Source organism: Megascapheus bottae, chromosome 36 (assembly GCF_031878675.1).
Source record: "Megascapheus bottae isolate mThoBot1 chromosome 36, mThoBot2.hap1, whole genome shotgun sequence".
Lineage (NCBI taxonomy): Eukaryota > Metazoa > Chordata > Mammalia > Rodentia > Geomyidae > Megascapheus > Megascapheus bottae.
The window spans coordinates 7,092,482-7,112,633 of record NC_143544.1 but is presented as its reverse complement, the minus strand read 5'-3'; the positions used below and the strand labels follow the sequence as shown (position 1 = coordinate 7,112,633).

The 20,152-nt window shown below is 60.6% G+C and overlaps 1 protein-coding gene across 1 annotated transcript; it reads left to right on the top strand.

Annotated features, from left to right (window-relative positions):
• Window positions 1-4,294: 4,294 nt before the first annotated feature.
• On the top strand, window positions 4,295-18,689 carry Capn15 (calpain 15). Its single transcript, XM_090324557.1, is given in 13 exon segments — window positions 4,295-4,421; window positions 4,809-5,077; window positions 10,740-12,114; window positions 12,463-12,671; window positions 12,772-12,955; window positions 14,002-14,225; window positions 14,733-14,858; window positions 14,958-15,110; window positions 16,211-16,372; window positions 16,463-16,760; window positions 16,762-16,956; window positions 17,043-17,221; window positions 17,287-18,689. Coding segments are annotated over 12 exon segments (3,462 nt in total). The 5' UTR covers window positions 4,295-4,421; window positions 4,809-4,898; the 3' UTR covers window positions 17,465-18,689.
• Window positions 18,690-20,152: the final 1,463 nt, after the last annotated feature.

The window sequence follows — 20,152 nt, the reverse complement described above, 5'->3', positions numbered from 1 at the left end:
ACAGCCAGGCACGGAGGCAGCTTGTCATTTTTGCAGCCTCTGGTACACTGGTTACCTAGTGCTGTGACTCAGTGACAGGTTTATTTGGTGGAGTTGCAGGGTTTGGGAACTCTGACCAGAGGAGAAACCTCTCCCTCTGGACTGGTACCCCAGGCTGCTCCACTCTGCAGCCTGTTCCCTTGGCATGCAGGCATCTCCTGGGGAAAGCCGTGTCTCTGGTCCTGTCATTCAGGGTGTGCCGTGTGGTACTTCCCCCAGGTATCCTGCCAGTGCCCCAGACGGCGGTGGGGGCAGTGCTAGTGTCTACAAGCCCCGTCCCCACCCCCACCCCCGCCCCTGTTGTTGAGCTGCAGGAGTCCGGGCTTGTATGATGCAGTGCCAGTTCTTGGGGTGGATAGAGGTGATACTGAGCCCCCCGCAGGGTGGGTCCTGGCCTGGTTTCTAGAAGGGATGATGGGGAGGGTCGGTGTCCTGCTTTACACGGCAAAAGCTTCATCCTCAGCTGTGTCCTCTGCAGGTGGCCTTGAAGTCAGTTGTCCCCAAGCTGGACAGTGGGAAACTGGCATCTGCAGCCCCACGGAGGCTGGCCTTTGACCTTACATCTGGCCTGGTGGCCTCCTGGTCTGATGGTGCGGTTGTGGGATATGAGTGTAGCAGTGCCAGGCCGGGCTGGGTCAGGACTGCCTTGCTCCTCTGTCACCCCCCATCCATGGGGGCGGACTTGGGTTTGCTGCCATTACAATGGGGTTGAAGTGGCCCTTCATAAAACGGACGGAGAAAGGCAGGAGGGAGGGAGATGTCTGTCGGTGCGGGAGCTTTATTCTCTTCTGCCCGTGGGAAGGGCACACCACAGGGGGACCGGGTGGGGCTGGTCGCCCTCCCTGGCCTTTGCTGGGTGTTGTCCTCTGCCTTGGCTGCTGCACTGGGGGGTCCTTGGCTAGGGTGAGGGGCAGGCAGGCCAAGGCCTCCCACAGTTGGTGTCTAGCCCTTCGTTCATGACCAGCAGGGCGTTCTGCCCATGCCGTTCATGCATTCCTGCCCATCTCCACCCCTGCACACCCTCCGAGAAGTGCCTCGTGCTGTGCTGTGCCCATGTGCTCAGGACAGACATTGGGACAAGAGCCCAGACACACACACACACACACACACACACACACACACCACACACACACACACACACACACACACACACACACACACACACACACACACACACACACACACACACACACCCCCGCCGTCTCCCCTCTGGCTGGGAGCAGCCAGCAGGCCAGGTGGAAGGTCACCACCAGGACCTGGCCCGTGGAAGTGTCCGGGCTGTGGTACTTATCACCTTGTCCACTACCTGGGGGCCCCACCTCTGCTTCTCTGAGGCGGCATCTGGGTCACAGCCCCATTCAAACTGGAACAGTAGTTCCCAAGGGAAAGTAAAGGCGTGTCTGGCCCGCGGGTGCAGCAGGTACGACCCCAAGGCTGAGCACACCGAGACAGCCCAGATGGTAACCCCTCCGCGTGGCCCGCCCCTCGCTGCGACCCCGGAGCTCTCTGGCTTGTGTGAGGCGTTTGAGTGTCTGCAGCAGGGCCCTCAGAGGTTGTTGGCATATCCAGCCCCCTGGCCCAGCCTGGCCAGAGCAGAGATGAGAGGCTGTTGGCTGGGGGCACAAGCCAAGGAAGGAGAGGGTTGAGTCCTGCAGGAGCAAACTGCCCTCTGGAGGGTGGCTTGAGCCTGTCACCCAGGCCAGGGACCAGGCTCTGCTCTGTCCAGAAGACAGCCCTCCCTCCTTCCCCAGGTTACTCAGATATGGAACTGAACTGGAAAATGTACCCACCCCATCCTGCTCCCCTTGCCCTCCTAAGAAAGACCCACTCCTCCCCTGATGCGCCCCAGAGTCAGAGTCTGAGGCCAGCGCTAGCACAGGAGAGGAGGAGGCCTGTGTGAAGGGCCTCCTGCACGGATGGACCCCATCTCTGCTCGGCTGCTGTCAGGGAGGGGGCTGTGTGAGCCTCCCTCGGGGCACACATGCTCCAGGACCGGGTGGTAACCCCGAAGTCCACGGTCCCTGCTTTCACCCGACTCGGCAAGGCTGTGGTAGCAGTCCAGCTCAGAGCCTATGCTGCGAGCAGGTTCTGCCCGACGGCGCTGGTCGTGCTTGCTCAGGGCTTGACCGCTGGAGAAGTAGCCATGGACGTGGCACAGCGGCTCACACCTGCCGTCCTTGCCACTCAGAGGCTGGGGGCTCAAGATGGTAGTTGGAGCTTGGCCCGTCGGTAGTGTTTGCCTAACATTCACGAAGACACACACTTGATTCCTCAGTATCACACACACAGGAAAACCAGAAGCCGTGCAGAGCTCTAGCCTGAGGAAGCCCTGAGCTGAGGCCCAGGACTGGAAAAGGAAGAAAAGAAAGAAAGACTATATCTAATTAACTAGCAAGAGGCAGGGATGGAAGTGTGGCTGGAGGGTAAAGCGCCAGCATGCATGAAAAGTATCACGGTTCAAAGCCATCACAGGCCTTAAAGAATGTGAGACTCTTATCTCAATGAATCACTAGGAAATGGGAAGGGGGCTGTGGCTCCAGGGGCAGGACGGTAGTCTTGAGCTGAAGAGCTCAGGGACCGCACCCAGGCCCAGAGTTCAAGCCCCATGACCAACCCCCCAAAAAAGAAAAAAGGATGACCTGGCCCATTTCCCACGGGAAGCTCAGCAGGGCCGGGGGTGGTTCTGCACTGGAAGCCTGGCTGGGCTGACGTGGGGGCCTGGCCGGACCCCTCCCCTCCCAGGGACAGCAGCTGTGTTCATTGAAGTCCATGCTGCACCCGGTACAGACGCCGTCAGTACCCACGGCTGCCGACACTCCAGAGGCCTTGGCTGCCTGGGCGGGATGCTGTGCAATCCTAACACTCAGGAGATGGGGCAGGAGCTTGAGGAGCAAGACTGTATCTAAGGGGGTAAGGCTGCCCAGAAAAAAGGGTACTCAGTATCTCCGCAGAAGCCTTCATGATGATTTCATACTGACAGAGCAACATTGTATTGTTATGGGGTTACACAGAGTACATCCACATTCTCTTGTAGCTGGGCCTGTAATCCTAGCCACTCAGGAGGCTGAGATCTGGGGACTGCAGTTCAAAGCCAGCCTAGGCAAGAAAAGTCCCTGAGACTCTTTGTCTCCAGTTAACCACTAGAAAACTAGAAATGACACTGTGACACCGAGTGGCAGAGCGCTAGCCTTGGGCAAAGAGCTTTGGGCCAGCACCCAGCTCCCAAGTTCAAGCCCCACAACCAACCCAGAAAGAAAAAGTCCCATGGACTTTCATCCCCAGGCTGGCTTTGAACCACAATCTTCTCAGTTCTCAGCCTCCCGAGTATCGAGGATTACAGGCCTGAGCCACCAGTGCTCAGCTTCTGTGAGACTCTCCAATTATCACCCCCCCCACACAAAGATAAAAGTGGAGATGTGTCTCAGGAGGGGCCGTGCTAGCCTTGAGGAGGGAAAAAGGTCAGAGACAGTGCCCAGGATGGCATAAGAAAAGCCTTTCTTTCTCAGCCCCTCGGGTCACAGTCGTGTCCATGCTGCAGACACAGCACGGGGTAGATGCCTGCTTCACCGGGGGGCCTGAGCAGCCACATTCTCAGAGCCACTGGCCCAGCTAGTTCCCTGGGAGACGTCGCCCCTGGAATTGTTTTATTTTGCCAGTCCTAGGGCTTGTACTCAGACCTGTCCTTGGGCTTTCAAACCTAGTGCTCTACCACTTGAGCCACTTCTGGCTTTTTCTGTGAGTGTGGTACCGTGGAATCAAACCCAGGGCTACATGTAGGTTAGGCAAGCACTCTACCACTAGGCTACACTCCCGCCCCCAATCCAGTTCTTGAGTGAGAAAACCATTAGGTGAATTCACTGTTGTACTGGACACCCAGCTGGTTCTAACTGGAACTAGGTGGGAAGAAAGTGTAGCACCCCTGGGCCTCGTGGACTGGGAGCATCGGACAGAGGCTGGGATTGGGCTTCTGGTGGTCTCGGGTCCCCGGTGCTGTCCGTCCCTGTCTGGCAACCCAGTGGGGAAGGCCTGGATCCTAGGGCTGTCCCCACGCCCACCTGCCGCCCCTTTTCTGCCTGTCCCAGCTCCTCATGAGGCAGAGAAGGGGCCAATGGTGAGTGTCAGCAGGTGAGAGCCACCGGAGCCTGGTCGAGGCTGCTTGCCACCACCCTGGGAGTCCCAGCGTGGTCCGTGTCTCGCTGTCACATCCTCCCGGTCCCGGGGGAAAGGCCCTCAACGCTGTGTGTGGTTTCATTCCCCAGCTTTGGTAAAATGACCTCTTCTCCAACACAAGCAGTCCACCTGCTGAGGCTCCTGCGGAGATGGTCCCGGCCCTGGAGGGAGACCAAGAGGCCTGGGCCTGGCCTTTGGCCATGGACACTCAGGTTCCTGCCTTTCTCAGTCTCCTGCAATCCTGGAGACACCCCGGGCTTTCCTCCTCCTCACCTTCGATGGCTCCAAGCATCTTTCTGAGACCTGGGCCAGACGGATGCTTCTCCCTTGCTTTTCCTGTATCTAAGTGCTTCCTTTACCAAACTGCTAAGTGGGGTGATGGGTCTTAGGGGACAGGGTGGGGTGACGTCCTGGCCCTAGGTGCTGCAAGCCAAGAGCCTGTGGCTAAGGAGGGTGCTGGCTTCTGCCCCTGGCTTGCTCCCCTCACCCACCCCAGGTGGCTTGGCATGCTGGGAGACCCTCCCTGGCCCAGAATCACACTGTTTCTTCTCTCTGTTCTCTCTCTGTGTATTTCTGTTGTGTCACTGGCCCGCCAGCAGCGTGTCTCCGGTGTGGGCACTCCTTTCTCTCCATGCTCCCGTCCGTGTGCCGTTGGCCAGAGGTGACCAGGCCTGGCTCTCAGCGGGGCCATGGGAACCTCTGCCTCCTCTCTGGCTGCCGAAACCGAGTCGGACCACGGCTTCCCCAGGGGGCCTCCCTACCCAGGGCCCCCAGCAGCAGCTGGCTGGTGTAGGAGCGGCCCCGGGGGGCCGGTCTGGGGGAGTGCCCTGGTAACCGGACAGCACCCACGTCCCCCCCGGGCCCGAAGGTAAGAGGCTGTGAGCGGGCTGTTTCCGGGGTTAGGGACCACAGTGTCTTGTCGAGCATGTTCTTCCAGGGCAGCATCCAGGCGCTGGCTTCGCACGCCTTTCTCTCTGGCTACTCGGGAGGCCGAGAACCGAGGATCACAGTTTGAAGCCGAGACTCTTACTTCCAATCTACCACCAAAAAGCTGGAAGTGGAGGTGTGGCTCAAATGGTAGAGTGCCAGCCTTGAGTGAAAAAGCCAAGCAAAAGTGTGAGGCCCTGAGTGTGAGCCCTAGTGCTTGCGGGGGGGGGGGGGGGGGGCGGTGCATGCCTGTGTGTGACACAGACACAAGCAGCATTTGCTCAGAACTGGGGTTCGCGTTTCTCAAGCCGCTTTGGAAATTCATCCCTAAAGTACACTGGTGTTACTGGCTGAGGAAATCTGGGACCAGGTTCTCTCCTGGGATGCTTTGCAGATCCCACCATCAGGCAGTGCCTCCCACAGCCTGTGGTGCTCTGTGAAAGCTGTCTGTAGACCCTGTAGGTCAGCAGCCACCAGCCGTGGCCTCGGGAGTGCTGGCTTGCTCCCCAGGGGTCTTCAGGGCTCCAGCCCGGCCGCCTGCGGGCCGTCCTGGGGCTGCAGTTGTCTGGGGAGCTGCCATGACCGACCTTTACCTGCGGAACCCTCCAGACTCTGGTGTAGGCAGGTTCTGCAGAGGTAGCTCTGCCTGCCTCTGGGGGCCCAGGCCTTACTCCCTCCACCCCTTGCCATGACTCTGCTCGCTGTGACTCGCGTATACAGTCCACCCAGCTCTGGCCATATGCTGGGTGTGGGGAAGGGGCAGGCACGGAGGCATCTGGTGGGAGATGGGCCTTCTGGCATAGCTTTGACACCCAAGCCCAAGCTCCTGGCAGAACGGGCACGGGAGGAAGTCACCGTCCTTAGGAAAGTCACTTCAGTACATAGCAGCCATTGGGCGTTCAAAGTTCACAGCGATACTAGGGCCCGTGAGCCGTAGCTGTGCATAAGACAAGTCACTGTGCCAGGTGTGATTTTGTGTGTGTGCAAGAGAGAGACAGAAGAGGAAATATTAAAAATTAATCTTTAGGGCAGGGGAGTGTGGCCTGGTGGTTAAAGTGCTTGCCTAGCATGCACGAAGACCCGGGTCCCATTCCTCAGTACCACATACATAGAAAAAAGCCAGAAGTTGTGCTGAGGCTCAAGTGGTAGAGCTCTAGCCTTGAGAAAGCCCAAGGACAGTGCTCAGGCCCTGAGCTCAAGCCCAGGACTGGCAAAAAAAAAAATAATAATAATAATAATAATAATAATCTTTAGGGCCAGGAGTTTGGCCTAGTGGTTAAAGTGCTTGCCTAGCATGCACGAAGACCAGGTTTCGATTCCTTGGTACCACATACATAGAAAAAAGCCAGAAGTGGTGCTGAGGCTCAAGTGATAGAGCTCTAGCCTTGAGAAAGTCCACGGACAGTGCTCAGGCCCTCAATTCAAGCCTAGGACTGGCAAAAATAAAATAAAATAAAATAATAATCTTTGGTTTCTCACTGGTATCACAGTTCTCTGAGGGGTGTGTGTGTGTGTGTGTTTGTGTTCAGTCCTAGGGTTTGAACTTTGCCTTCCATATAATAGGCAGACACTCTGCCATTAATTCTCACTCCCACTCCCTTTGGCTGTTTTATTTGGGGGATAGGTTGTGGGTTTATGTGTGATTCAGCCTGGATTTCAGCTTCCTGTATAGCTGCCACATCCAGTTTTTGTTGATTGAGATCAAATCTCCTAAACTTTTCACCGAAGTTTTAACCTCCTGCTAAGATTATAGCCATCTTGCCAAGCTGTGTCATTTATTTATTTATTTATGTCATTGTTGTTGTTGTTGTTATTGTTTTTGTTTTTGTTTTTGTTTGCCAGTCCCAGAGCTTGAACTCAGAATCTGAGCACTGTCTCCGAGCTTCCTTTTGCTTAAGGCTAACATTTTACCATTTGAGCCACAGCATCACTTCCAGCTTTTTCTGTTCATATGGTACTGAGAAATTGAACCCAGGTGCAAGCTCTCTACCACTAAGCCACATTCCCAGCCCTCTGTGTCTATATGTATTTATTTATTTAGCCAGTCCTGGGGCTTGAACTCAGGGCCTAGGCACTGTCTTTGGACACGTTTTTGCTCAGGCCTAGTGCTCTGCCACTTGAACAACAGCACCACTTCTGGTTTTTTTCTGTGTATGTGGTACCAAGGAGTCGAACCCAGGGCTTCATGCCTGCTAGGTGAGCACTCCACCACTTGGCTACGCTCCTGGCCTACCCACAGCTGCCCAGGGCACACCCCCACGGTAGGCCCGTGGGCACTGGCCTCGAGGGGCACCCGTTCCAGCCTGCCTGTGGGTGCGGCTAGGCCACCTTTGCTTGTCTTCACAGACACTGGTAGATACCTGTGAACATTCATGGTCCGTGTTCCCATGGATGTGTCTTCATTGACTTAGATGGACCTCTGAACTAGAATGGCTGGAGTTTGTGGTGAGTCACGTAAAGTTCAGAGAAGTTGCTGTGCTGCTGTGCAGCCGTGTCGTTCTCGTCTCCACTGACATCGCAGTGGTTCTGTGCCCTGTCCTGGCTGCTGCTTCTGATCACCTGGCCTCTTCCGTTCTGCTGCCCTAGAGGGGGTGCAGTGTGTTCCTTGGTCTGGTTTCCCTAAGGACTGATAGTGTTGAGTATCCTTCATGTGTTTGTCTACCTATATATGTCTTCTTATTTCCATTTATCTATGTCCTGAGGAAAAATGGTTGCAAGTAGACTTGCTGGTCCGGGCTATGGCTGTCAACAGCTGAGCCCGACTGTCACCCTGGCAGGAGGCACCCAGCAGTGAGTGACGCCACACGCTTGTCACACAGGCCAGGCTATGTTTGTGTGCACAGATGGACTTTAGGGACTTAACTCCCGAACTACGTCATCAGGCACGTCCTTCTGAGGTGCGGGATGGGGGCGCCTCCTGCCAGGCCCCACCCGTGCTGACTTGCTGCCTGCCACCTGGGCAGTCACAAACCAAGGCAAATTGGAGATGGGAGAGCATCAAGTGAGAAGTGGATGTGGCAGCGGGGGTACCTGCAGACCTCTCCCGCAGGGGACGCTCTCCCTCCAGAGGGGTTTAATGGCAGGCAGCTGCCTAGGGACTTACCCACCCAGCAGGCTGACCAAAGTGGGCCAGGGCCAGCCCCAAGAGTGGCCTAGTGCCTTCCTTACTCCAAGGTGACCTTGAAGGAAGATATGCCCTCCACGGGAAAAAGACTTGTGGTGTCGTCTGCCCGGGGTGGGGGACAGCTGCTGACCTGAACCCAGCACTGATGAGTCAGACATGAGTCTGCTCAGCTGAGAAGGCGTGGCTGTCCTTCTTGTGGCCTGCCAGACTGACTGCTGGGGAGGCCCACTCTCAGATGAAAGGGCTTCAGCTAAGGCCCTATGGTTGGAACGGTGTCTCCATGGCTGTTGCAGTACCCTGCACCCCAGGTCCTCCGATGGGCTCTGCCATGCAGGCCAGAAGCTCACGGCCTCCCTGTGGACTGGACACCGGGTGTCATGGCTGGCGATCCTCCCCGTGGACCCTGCCTGCCCTGCGTGCCGAGGTGGCTGGACTACCTCTGTGTCCTGCACTGCACCTGCCTCAGGTCCCAACTCCTGTGACTCAGGAGCATCTTGTGTCAAGAATTGTAAAGAACCTTTAATTTTTGTTTCTTTATTTCTGGCACTAGGGATCAAAACCAGTGTCTCACGTGTGAGGTGGGCGCTCGGCCTGCGTATGATGCTCTAGCTCTGGTCTAAGAATCAAAAGGTTGGTTTGATCCTTCCGCTCCAGATACAAGCTGTACTTAGAGGCCTCGGTGTCACGATGCATTAGGAACTGGAGATCTTTGGGTCCTGTCACATCTCCCCACCCCACGCCACGAATGGCCCTGAACTCCGTGAGCCTCCACAGGTGCTGAGGCCTCTGAGGGGCACGGCTCCCAGCTGCCCAGGCAGATGCTGTCCGAAGCCTCGGTGCTAGCAAGCCTCCTCTGGCAGCAGGACTGCCATCAAGTGCCATCCAGTTTATCTTGTTTATCAGGCCCAGTCTCAGTATCTTCCTGCAGGACACACAGAGCACCTGTTGTGCTCCTCTCCTCCCGGGGCAGTGATGTCCACACTGGCACCTGGGCTCTCCCTCCTCCCCAGTGTTTGTGCAGTTGTTTGCTTGCTTGCTTGTTTTTGTCAGTTGTGGACCTGGGAACCTGGTGTTGCTGAGCTCTTTGCTCAAGGCTAACGCTCTGCCACTTTGAGCCACAGCACCACTTGCAGGTTTTCTGGTGGTTGATTGGCGGGCGATAAGAATGTCATGGACTCGGGCTGGGAGTGTGGCCTAATGGTAGAGTACCCGCCTAGCATTCATGAAGTCCCAGGTTCCATTCCTCGGTACCACATACATAGAAAAAGCTAGAAATGGTGCTCTGGCGAAAGTCCAAGGACACTGTTCAGTCCCTGAGTTCAAACCCCAGGACTGGCAAAAAAAAAAAAAAAAGTATCACAGACTTCCCTACCCAGGCTGGCTTAGAACCGTGAGCCTCAGCTCTCAGCCTCTTGAGTAGCTCAGATGGCAGGTGTGAGTCATCAGCATTGGCTCTTCTCAGGTCCGTGTCCTGAGAGGCTCCTGGGAAACTACGCAGGGCCAGGTTTCCCTCTGGAGACTCCTCCTGGGGCGGGGTGCCCTCTGGGGTACCTGTCTTGGCTGTGCTACTGAGGAGCCCGTGTGGGTCATCACTGAAGGTTTTCCTGGGGCCTGGGCCATATTTGGAGCTTTGAGCAAGATGGAGTCTCCACAGGGGGAAGGGAAAGTCTTGGGGCTTTTCTGGGCACAAAGGCCCAAGTCAGACGTGACCTCTGGCTCAGGCTCTGAGCCCAGGGCAGCTACCAGACTGGTGCGCCAAGGCTCTTCGAAAGTGCCCTCTGTCCCTCGGCCTTGCCCACAGTTCCTGTCCGCCGTCAGCCTGGCTCTGGGACACAATTGTGCTGCTTGGTTGAATCATCACTGATTTTTTTTTCTGAAGAGGCCAGTTTTCTTTCTTCCTGGACCAAAAGGACTAGCGGCCCATGTGTTGTGCCTCGATGTACACAGCCATTGATTTTCGCACAAAGCAGAGCAGCTGGAGTTTGAGTTGAGGAATTTGGATATTGCCCTGGTAGTCCAGGCCTTTACCCTAGGCCGCCATGAGCCCAGCCCTCTCCATCCACCCCGAGGAGCCCGGGCCCATCCGAGGAAACTCCCTTGCTAGGCCTGGAAGCCCTCGGCTGCCAGCCCTGGGGAGCGGAGGAAGGGTGTGGCATGTCTCAGGATGGGGCCTGACCCTGTGTGCTGTGGGCTCCAGGATAGGTGTGCCCAGCCTGTGGGGACCCCTCATGCTTGCTGCCCCAGGCCCAGGGCCCACTCTGGATGAGGGTATGCTGAGCAGAGGCCTTGGGCCCTCTGTCTCTGGCAGCAGTACCCCTCCCGAATTCAAGGCAGAACTCGGCCTGACCCGTGCTGTCCACATTCCCTGCCCGTGGTCTGCAGCTCTGGACAGGTGCCCCCCCACCCCCCACCCCAGCCCTCTGGAAGGGTGGTGCCCTGTGACTCACCGGAGCCCCACTGATGGGACCTTTCCTTGCAGCCACTCACACTCACCTGGGTCTATGGCCACAATCGGGGAGTGGTCCTGTGCCCGCTGCACCTTCCTGAACCCCGCCGGCCAGCGCCAGTGCTCCATCTGCGAGGCCCCCCGGCACAAGCCTGACCTGGATCAGATCCTTCGGCTCAGCGTCGAGGAGCAGAAATGGCCCTGTGCCCGCTGCACATTCCGGAACTTCCTAGGCAAGGAGGCCTGCGAGGTGTGTGGCTTCACCCCGGAGCCCCTGCCCGGGGCCGCCCTACTCCCCATTGTCAATGGGGTCTTGCCGAAGCCACCCTCCGCCCTGGTGGAGCCAAGGGGCGGCTGCAAGGAGGAGGCGGGCCTGGCGCAGACAGTGGGGCTGGTGGCCCTGGAGCCTGCCAGGGGGAGCCTGGAGGACGAGGGGAAGGAGCAGGAGAAAGAGGAGCAGGCCGAGCCCAGGACTGGCTGGGCTTGCCAGCGCTGCACCCTGTACAACACACCGGTGGCCAGCTCCTGCTCTGCCTGCGGGGGTCCCCGGAAACTGTCACTGCCCCGAATCCCCCCAGAGGCCCTGGTGGTCCCTGAGGTTGTGGCCCCTGCAGGCTTCCATGTGGCACCTGCCCCTCCCCACCCCGACCTCCCTGGGCGAGGCACCGAGGCCGACCCTCCCTCCATGGACCAGGAGCCCCCGAAGGTAGCCGCCTTCAGCCCCTTCTCGCCTACGCTGCAGAACAATCCCGTGCCCCGCAGCCGCAGGGAGGTTCCCCCGCAGCTGCAGCCCCCAGTGCCTGAGGCCGCCCAGCCCGGGGCCTCCCGCCTGGCCGAGCTGCTGTCAGGCCAGCGGCTGAGTGCGCTGGAAGAAGAGGCCCTGGAGAGCGGGCCTGCCCGCTGCGAGGCCTGCAGCGACGTCATCGACCTGGCTGGAGACACAGTGCGCTACACCCCGGCCGGCCCCTCCAGCCCAGACTTCACCACCTGGTCGTGCGCCAAGTGCACGCTCAGGAACCCCACCACCGCCCCCAGGTGCTCGGTGTGTGGCTGCTCCAAGCTGCACGGCTTCCAGGAGCACAGCGAGCCCCTCACTCACTGCCCGGACTGTGGCTCCGACAAGCCTGGCCCCTGTGGTGGCTGCTGTGGCCGGGGTCTGTCCTCGCACAAGGCTTCGCGGGCCCCCCCTGAGCGGCTGGGCCAGTGGGCCTGCCCCGCCTGCACCCTGATCAACGGGCCCCGGGCCAAGCACTGCGCCACCTGCCACACCCCACAGGTCCTGGTGTCCCAGCACAGGGGCACCACAGCCCTGAGGCGCAGGGAGAGCGTGCACGTGGAGACGCGGAGGCAAACGGACGAGGGGGAGGCCAAAGCACTCTGGGAGAACATCGTGGCCTTCTGCCGGCAGGTGAGCGGCCTGGTCCTGAGCCCAGGGTCCACCCTGGCCTCCCAACTGCCTGCCGATGCCCGCTGGAGAGCACGGAGGGAGGCAGGGACACCGTGGGGCTGCCTGGAGCAGCAGAGACACCGTCCGGCTCTGGCTGCCCGAGCAGCTGGGAGGATGGCCCCCTGTCACCAGCCTGTGGTGTCCTGGGGCTGCCCTCCACACTCACCCAAGAGCACCTCCACGTAGGACAAGGGGGCTGAGTACCAGCGGCTGTCCTGGGGCCCTTCTGGGAGGGCGAGTCTGGCTGAGTGGGCCCTGCCCCGCCCGGGGCCGCCCGCCCCGTCTGAATGCCTGGCTCTGGTCCTGCAGAACGGCGTGAGCTTTGTGGATGACAGCTTCCCCCCCGGGCCCGCATCTGTGGGGTTCCCGGTGGGCGACAGCGTCCAGCAGCGTGTAAAGCAGTGGCTGCGGCCCCACGAGATCAGCTGCTCTGTCTTCAGGGACCACAGCGCCCCGTGGTCAGTCTTTCACACCCTCCGGCCTTCAGACATCCTCCAGGGCTTGCTGGGGAACTGCTGGTGAGGCTCCATGCCCTGCTTGGGGGCGGGGGGGGGGGGTCCGGGGTCCCCGTCCAGCCACGGGCTCCGGGCAAGGCCGCCTGCCTCCGTCTCCGTCCAGGTTCCTGAGCGCGCTGGCCGTGCTGGCTGAGCGTCCCGACCTGGTGGAGCGGGTGATGGTCACCCGAAGTCTGTGTGCAGAGGGCGCCTATCAGGTGCGCCTGTGCAAGGACGGCACGTGGACCACGGTGCTGGTGGACGACATGCTGCCCTGCGACGAGGCTGGCTTCCTCCTCTTCTCCCAGGTGGGCAGCTGGGGAGGTGCGAAGCTGGCTTCCTCCTCTTCTTCCTCCTCTTCCTCCTCCTCTTCTTCCTCCTCTTCTCCCAGGTGGGCAGCTGGGGAGGGCGAGGCTGGCTTCCTCCTCTTCCTCCTCCTCTTCTTCCTCCTCTTCTCCTCCTCTTCTTCCTCCTCTTCTCCCAGGTGGGCAGCTGGGGAGGGCGAGGCTGGCTTCCTCCTTTTCTCCTCCTCTTCTTCCTCCTTTTCTCCTCCTCTTCTTCCTCCTCTTCTCCTCTTCTTCTCCTCTTCTCCTCCTCTTCTCCAGGTGGACATCAGGGGTGGGGGGGGGGGCTGAGGCTGGCTTCCTCCTCTTCTTCCTCCTCTTCTTCCTCCTCTTCTTCCTCCTCTTCTCCAGGTGGGCAGCTGGGTTGAGGGGGGCGAGGCTGGCTTCCTCCTCTTCTTTCTCCTCTTCTTCCTCCTCTTCTCCTCCTCTTCTCCTCCTCTTCTCCTCCTCTTCTTCCTCCTCTTCTTCCTCCTCTTCTTCCTCCTCTTCTCCCAGGTGGGCAGCTGGGTTGAGGGGGGCGAGGCTGGCTTCCTCCTCTTCTTTCTCCTCTTCTTCCTCCTCTTCTCCTCCTCTTCTCCTCCTCTTCTTTCTCCTCTTCTTCCTCCTCTTCTTCCTCCTTCCTCCTCTTCTTCCTCCTCTTCTCCCAGGTGGGCAGCTGGGTTGAGGGGGGCGAGGCTGGCTTCCTCCTCTTCTTTCTCCTCTTCTTCCTCCTCTTCTCCTCCTCTTCTCCTCCTCTTCTTTCTCCTCTTCTTCCTCCTCTTCTTCCTCCTTCCTCCTCTTCTTCCTCCTCTTCTCCCAGGTGGGCAGCTGGGTTGAGGGGGGCGAAGCTGGCTTCCTCCTCTTCTTTCTCCTCTTCTTCCTCCTCTTCTCCTCCTCTTCTTCCTCCTCTTCTCCTCCTCTTCTCCCAGGTGGGCAGCAGGGGTGGGGGGGATGAGGCTGGCGTCCTCCTCTTCTCCCAGGTGGGCAGCCAGGGCGGGGAGGGGACAGCCATGACTCTGGCCTGCCCGCAGGCTCAGCGGAAGCAGCTGTGGGTGGCTCTCATCGAGAAGGCCCTGGCCAAGCTGCACGGCTCCTACTTCGCCCTCCAGGCAGGGCGCGCCATTGAAGGGCTGGCCACGCTCACCGGCGCCCCCTGCGAGAGCCTGGCGCTGCAGGTCAGCTCCACTAACCCCCGCGAGGAGCCCGTTGACACTGACCTCATCTGGGCCAAAATGCTGAGTTCTAAGGAGGCTGGGTAAGAGGGGCGGGCGCTGCCACTGCCCGCGGCGTTGGGAGGAGAGGCGAGGCGGAGCGGTGGGAGAAGCGGGGGGCAGCGCCCTCGGACAGCGCCAAGAGGTCTGGCCAGGACTCCGCCCCGAGTGGGGCCTGAGCTGTTCCCACCTGGGGAGGCCTGAGCCCAGAGCTCGTGGCCCGCTGAGGAGGAAAGGGCGGTATGACACAGGCAGGGGCCCCGTGGAGCGGAGGCTGTGTTCTGAGCTGCCTCCCCTGGAGGCCCGTGAGAATGTCCAGACCCCCGGATGTACTCGAGGCTGGGAGGCTTGAGGCAGGAGGCCCCAGGTACCAAGACCTCTGCCCTCAGCTGACCCTAGGAGCCCGTCCCACAGGCCTCCAGGGGTCAACCTGCCCGGTGCCAGCCTCCTGAGCGGGGTCAGCGCACACCCTGAGGGCTGTCCCCCCAGACAGGGAGGAGCCTCTCGCTGGCTCCCCACCATCCTCAGCAAGGGTCCCTCTGCCCGCACAGGTTCCTCATGGGCGCCTCCTGCGGGGGAGGCAACATGAAGGTGGACGAGGCTGCCTACGAGAGTCTGGGCCTGCGCCCCCGCCACGCCTACTCCATCCTGGACGTCCGGGACGTCCAGGGCTCCAGGTAGGGGCCCAGCTCTGGGAAGCCAGCACACGGTCGCGGGTGGGGGCCCGTGGGGGGAGCTGCGGGTGCAGTCCTAGCCCTCAGCTCTGTGGTCCACAGGCTCCTGCGGCTCCGGAACCCTTGGGGCCGATTCTCCTGGAATGGCAGCTGGTCAGATGAGTGGCCACACTGGCCAGGGCACCTGAGGGCTGAGCTCATGCCACATGGCAGCAGCGAGGGTGTCTTCTGGATGGAGTACAGTGATTTCATCAGGTACTCCACACCCTGACCCATTCTGTGGCCCTTCTGTCCTGCCCCCTGATCAGGGAGGGACTGGGCTAACCTCAGAGGGCGGGTCTGCGCAGTCGGGGGCCTACGCTGGGGTTCCAGGCACTACCAGGGACATGTCAGTTTTCCATCCCAGAGAAGATAGGCAGGGGCCAGGAGTTTGGCCTAGTGGTAGAGTGCTTGCCTCGCATACACGAAGACCAGGGTTCGATTCCTCGGCACCACATGCATAGGAAAAGCTAGAAGTGGTGCTGAGGCCCAAGGGGTAGAGCTGTAGCCTTGAGAAAGTCCAAGGACAGTGCTCAGGCCTTGAGTTCCAAGGACTGGCAAAAAAAGAAAAAAAAAGTGGCATTGTGGCTCTATCCTTGAGCAAAAGAAGCTCAGGGACAGTGCTAAATAAATAGATAAAAGCTAGCCAGTCACCCATGGCTCACGCCTATAACCCTAGCTATTCCAGCAACTAGATCTGGTGGAATGAGCGTTAAAGCCAGCCCTGGCAGGCAAGCTCACGAGACTCCATTAAATAAAAAGAAAAAGAAGAGCTGTAGGCCCAAAGTTCAAACCCCAAAACCACCAAAATAATACATGAGTAAAAGGAGAAAGGGTGCCTTGGGCCTCAGGAGGTGTATGGTTTCTCAGTCCGTGATTGGCTGGCTCTGTTGCTGTGGGTTTATGGTAAGGAGGAAATGGCTAGGCCGAGTTACTCACTCGCTGCATGGAGGCAGAGACGGGGAGGGACGGGGTAAGGCAGACCCCTTTACCACGGCCCTTTTCTAACAAGATCCACTCAGCCTCTGCTCATTAATGGATGACGGCTCTGAGGACCCTAACACTCTCCTGACCAAGCCGTTTCTCAATAGCACTTCCTGCAGGAGACAGTCTGTAAACACCTGAGGGCATAGGGGACAGAAAGCCTTCCACCCCCCACCCACCACGCTGAGGGTGCTCAGGGGAGGGCATGACCAGGGGACAGCAAGCAAGGGACCTGTGGAAGGTGCCGAGAGCCCAGCAGCAACAGCCCCCAGGGCGGTGCCCTATTCCGAGCCGGGGTCTGCAGCTCTCAGTGGCCCTGTCCTTGCCCCCAGGTACTTTGACTCCGTGGACATCTGCAAAGTGCACTCAGACTGGCAGGAGGTGCGGGTGCAAGGCAGCTTCCCCAGCACTGCCAGCGGGCCGGTGGGCGTGACGGCGCTCACCGTGCTGGAGCGGGCCTCGCTGGAGTTCGCGCTCTTCCAGGAGGGCAGCAGGTGAGCAGGCAGGCAGGCGTCCCGCTGGTCAGGGCCCGGGGCCGCAGCCACGGGAAGCCCCCCCCCCCGCCTGCTGTCTCTGGCCCACAGGCGCTCAGACACCGTGGACAGCCACCTGCTGGACCTCTGCATCCTGGTGTTCCGAGCCACCTTTGGCAGCGGCGGCCGCCTGAGCCTGGGCCGTCTCTTGGCCCACAGCAAACGCGCTGTGAAGAAGTTTGTGAGCTGTGACGTCATGCTGGAGCCCGGCGAGTACGCCGTGGTGTGCTGTGCCTTCAACCACTGGAGCCCGGCCCCGCCAGGGCCGCCCACCGCCACGCAGGGTGAGAGCCCCCCCCACCCCCGCCAGACCTCGTGCCCGCCTCCCCACCCTCAGAGCTCCATGCCTTGACTCGCACCCTCCCACAGCCCCCAGCCTCTCCTCGGCCACAGCGGCAGTGCCTCAAGCCGCCCCCGAGCCTCCAGGCCACGTGCTAGCAGTGTACAGCTCCAGGCTGGTGATGGTGGAGCCAGTAGAGGCCCAGCCAACCACGCTGGCCGACGCCGTCATCCTGCTCACGGAGAGCCGGGGGGAGCGCCACGAGGTAGGTGCAGCCGCCCGTGGGGCGAGGACGGCCCAGCCCGCCGGAGGCCTGCACGGACCAGCCCCCGTCTGCCCTTGCCTGCACAGGGCCGGGAGGGCATGACCTGCTACTACCTGACGCACGGCTGGGCGGGCCTGATCGTAGTGGTGGAGAACCGGCACCCCAAGTCCTACCTGCACGTGCAGTGTGACTGCACAGACAGCTTCAACGTGGTGTCCACGCGGGGCAGCCTGCGGACCCAGGACAGCGTGCCGCCGCTGCACAGGTGGGTGTCCACGCCCGGCCCCGACCCTGGCCTCCCTCGGGGTCCTGACCCACCCTCTCCCCCAGGCAGGTTCTGGTGGTCCTGTCCCAGCTGGAGGGCAACGCCGGGTTCTCCATCACGCACCGCCTGGCACACCGCAAGGCAGCCCAGGCCCTCCTCAGTGACTGGACGGCCTCCAGGGGCACACACAGCCCCCCCCTCACACCCGAGGTTGCCGGCCTGCACGGGCCCCGGCCGCTGTGACCTGAGACTGCCGCTCCCAGGACAGGCCGTGTGTACACCGCCCCCGCCCCCTCCATGCGCACTTTACGAGGGAGACCCCAAAGGAGGATGCTTGAACCAGATTCTCAGGACCGCACCCAGGGATCTGCCAGCTGCACGGCACGGCATCCCTGGGCCCTCCCTCTCCCCCCCCCACTCCTCCCCCCCGCCCTGGGCCACCTCAGCCCCTGGCCAGGCTTCCCAGCCACCACGCAGAATACCTCGAGCCAGATGGGCTGCGTGCCTGCCCCTTCCACCTGCCAGCCCTGGAGACAGCTTCAGGCATCGGAGCCAAGCCAGGGCTCACCCTTCCCTCTGTGGACATGGCAGCCAGGATCTCTGTTCACAAAACCAAATCTGGGGGTCAGAGGCTAAGACCTAGTGAGCCGGAACTTCCCTCTGTGGGGCTCGAGGTCCATGGCTTCTTGCCTCGGTTTACCCAAGCCCAGCTCCCTGCCCTCACAAGGTGAGCGGGGTCCCTGGAGCCCTGTCACATGAGCAGCATATTCCAGGAGCAGGTACCTGATGGCCATAGGCCAAGGCTTGGGGACAGAGGGCCTCCTCCAGCTGCCCCTCCTGTGACACTATGCAACTCCTGGAATGCCTGCCAGGACTGACTGAAGCCATGACCAGGTGGGAGATTCCCAGCCAGGCCCAGCCCTGCTGCCTGGAGAGGTGCTCTGTCCTTAGCGCCTCTGACCATGGTCAAGTGGGCCAAGATTCAATCTTACGGCCTTGGCCATCCAAGGAGAAGGACCCCCCAGCTCCTCACAGGCACAAGCAGGGCTCAGCTGCTCCCCCTACCCGTCCCAAGCAGAAGACCAGGAAGCTGAGCCGCCCACCTGCCCAGTGTCCCCCAGCTGCTTGTTGAGGCCTAAGCCCTCGTCTGCCATGTGGGCACCTGAGTCCAGCTTCCTGGGACTCCTGCCCTGCTGTCACTGTCCTGCATTCCCTAGGTGGCAGACGCCCAGCCCGCCCACAGCCCTCCCTGCAGGGGCTTGCAGTGTTTTTACACCTAGAGAAAACTCCCCTCTCCCCACTGGGCCTCCTTTTACTCCGAGCTGTGAATATTTTTAACACTAAATACAGCCAGCTCTTTGAGCACAGAGACTATTTTATCAGCTGCCAGCCCCTTCCCTGCTCTGATGGCTCCATGGCGGTTTCCACTCAGGCTCCAAGGACCAAATAAAAGCATTTTGTTTTGTAAGGGAGCCTCCTGTCTGGCTTCACCCCTCCAGGCCCCATGAGAAGAACCAGCCGTCGGAGTCTCCCCGGTAGAGTGTGCTGTGGAGCTGCTAAGGGGATCCTGTGGTCAGTCCTGCCCAGGCCCAGCCTCAGACGGCCCGGGGTGGGAGGGGGGACAGACACTGTCCAGGAAGAACCAAGTGTTCAGATTAGGCAGACCCTGCAGCAGGAAGGGCCCTCAAGGCAGACGGGACGGGATGTATGGGTGGCTTTTCCCTGCCTGCATTTGGTCCTGTCTGAACCCATCAGTCACCAGACAGGAGCAGATGGAGCAGTTGTGGGGGGGGGGATCCACAGCCACCGCTCTCCCCCCCCATTTCTGTCAGGCCCCACCCCCTCAGACCTGATCCAAACTGGACCCCGTTTTATGACGCAGGTGACGCTGAGCCATTTGGCCCATCTGGCTAGCAGCCCAGGCCCCTTCGGGGCTGGAGGGTGCCCCTGGGTGGGCAGGGCCAGGGGGTGCTGGGCGCCACAGTGCACAGGGGGAGAGGCCTGTCACAGGGCAGCCCATCGAATGTGAAAGCAATTAAAGCCACCAGCAGTGTTGGCTCCAGGCGGGCCTCGGGCGGCGGGGCATCTGCCACAACGTATCTCACCTCAGCGCCCACAGCTCCTGCTCTGCCCCTCCGCGTCTGCGCGCCAGAAGGGGCCTTCTTCTGGGGTGGGGGTGAAGCCCATTGCCCCCGTGCCTTCGGCCCTGGTGTCTGGGACAGCTCAGGTCCAGCATTTACCAGCCATGCCCTTTTCCTTGGTCCCTGGCCCCACCTCACTTGGCCTCCACAGCCCCCCGTCTCAGCACAGCTCAGGCCTCAGGCCCAGGACCCCATGGCTTCCACTCTGAGCAGCTTTGCCTCCCCCCCCCTTTTTGCCCATCCCAGCCCTTGGGTCCCCACCCACAAGGGAGCCGGGACTCACGCGAGACCCAGGCTGGGGTGGGGCAGGGAGCCAGGCTCCTCAAGTGGCTGCTGAGGGCTTGGTGCAGCTGTGGAGGGAGAGGTGGTCAAGGCTGGCCCACGCCTGTACAGTCCTCCCTCCTGGGTGTCGGCGGGCTGCTCAGGGTAGCGTGGTCACCACTGCAGGACACCTGGGGCCTGAGCCACCCTGGCGAATCCAGGGTCCCAAAGTCAAAGTAAACAGCAGCCCAGTCCCCGGGGCAGGAGATGACGCAGGATGCAGAGGCCTCCATCTCCAGCCCTGGTGCGGCCTCTCGGCCCCTCCCAGCCTCCCAGCTGCCCACTGCGCGTCGCTTCCACTCCGAGTTAGGACCCTACCCGTCTCTCTCCGACCCCATCCCCCCAGCCCCTCTCCTGGCTCTCCCGTGGCACGGCGGCTTCCTGAGGCGGGTGGTGGCCTGGTCTCACTTGTGAGGCGTCCCTGTCAGAAGTACTTAGTGTACAAATTAGCTGCAGCCTCCTGCCTTCC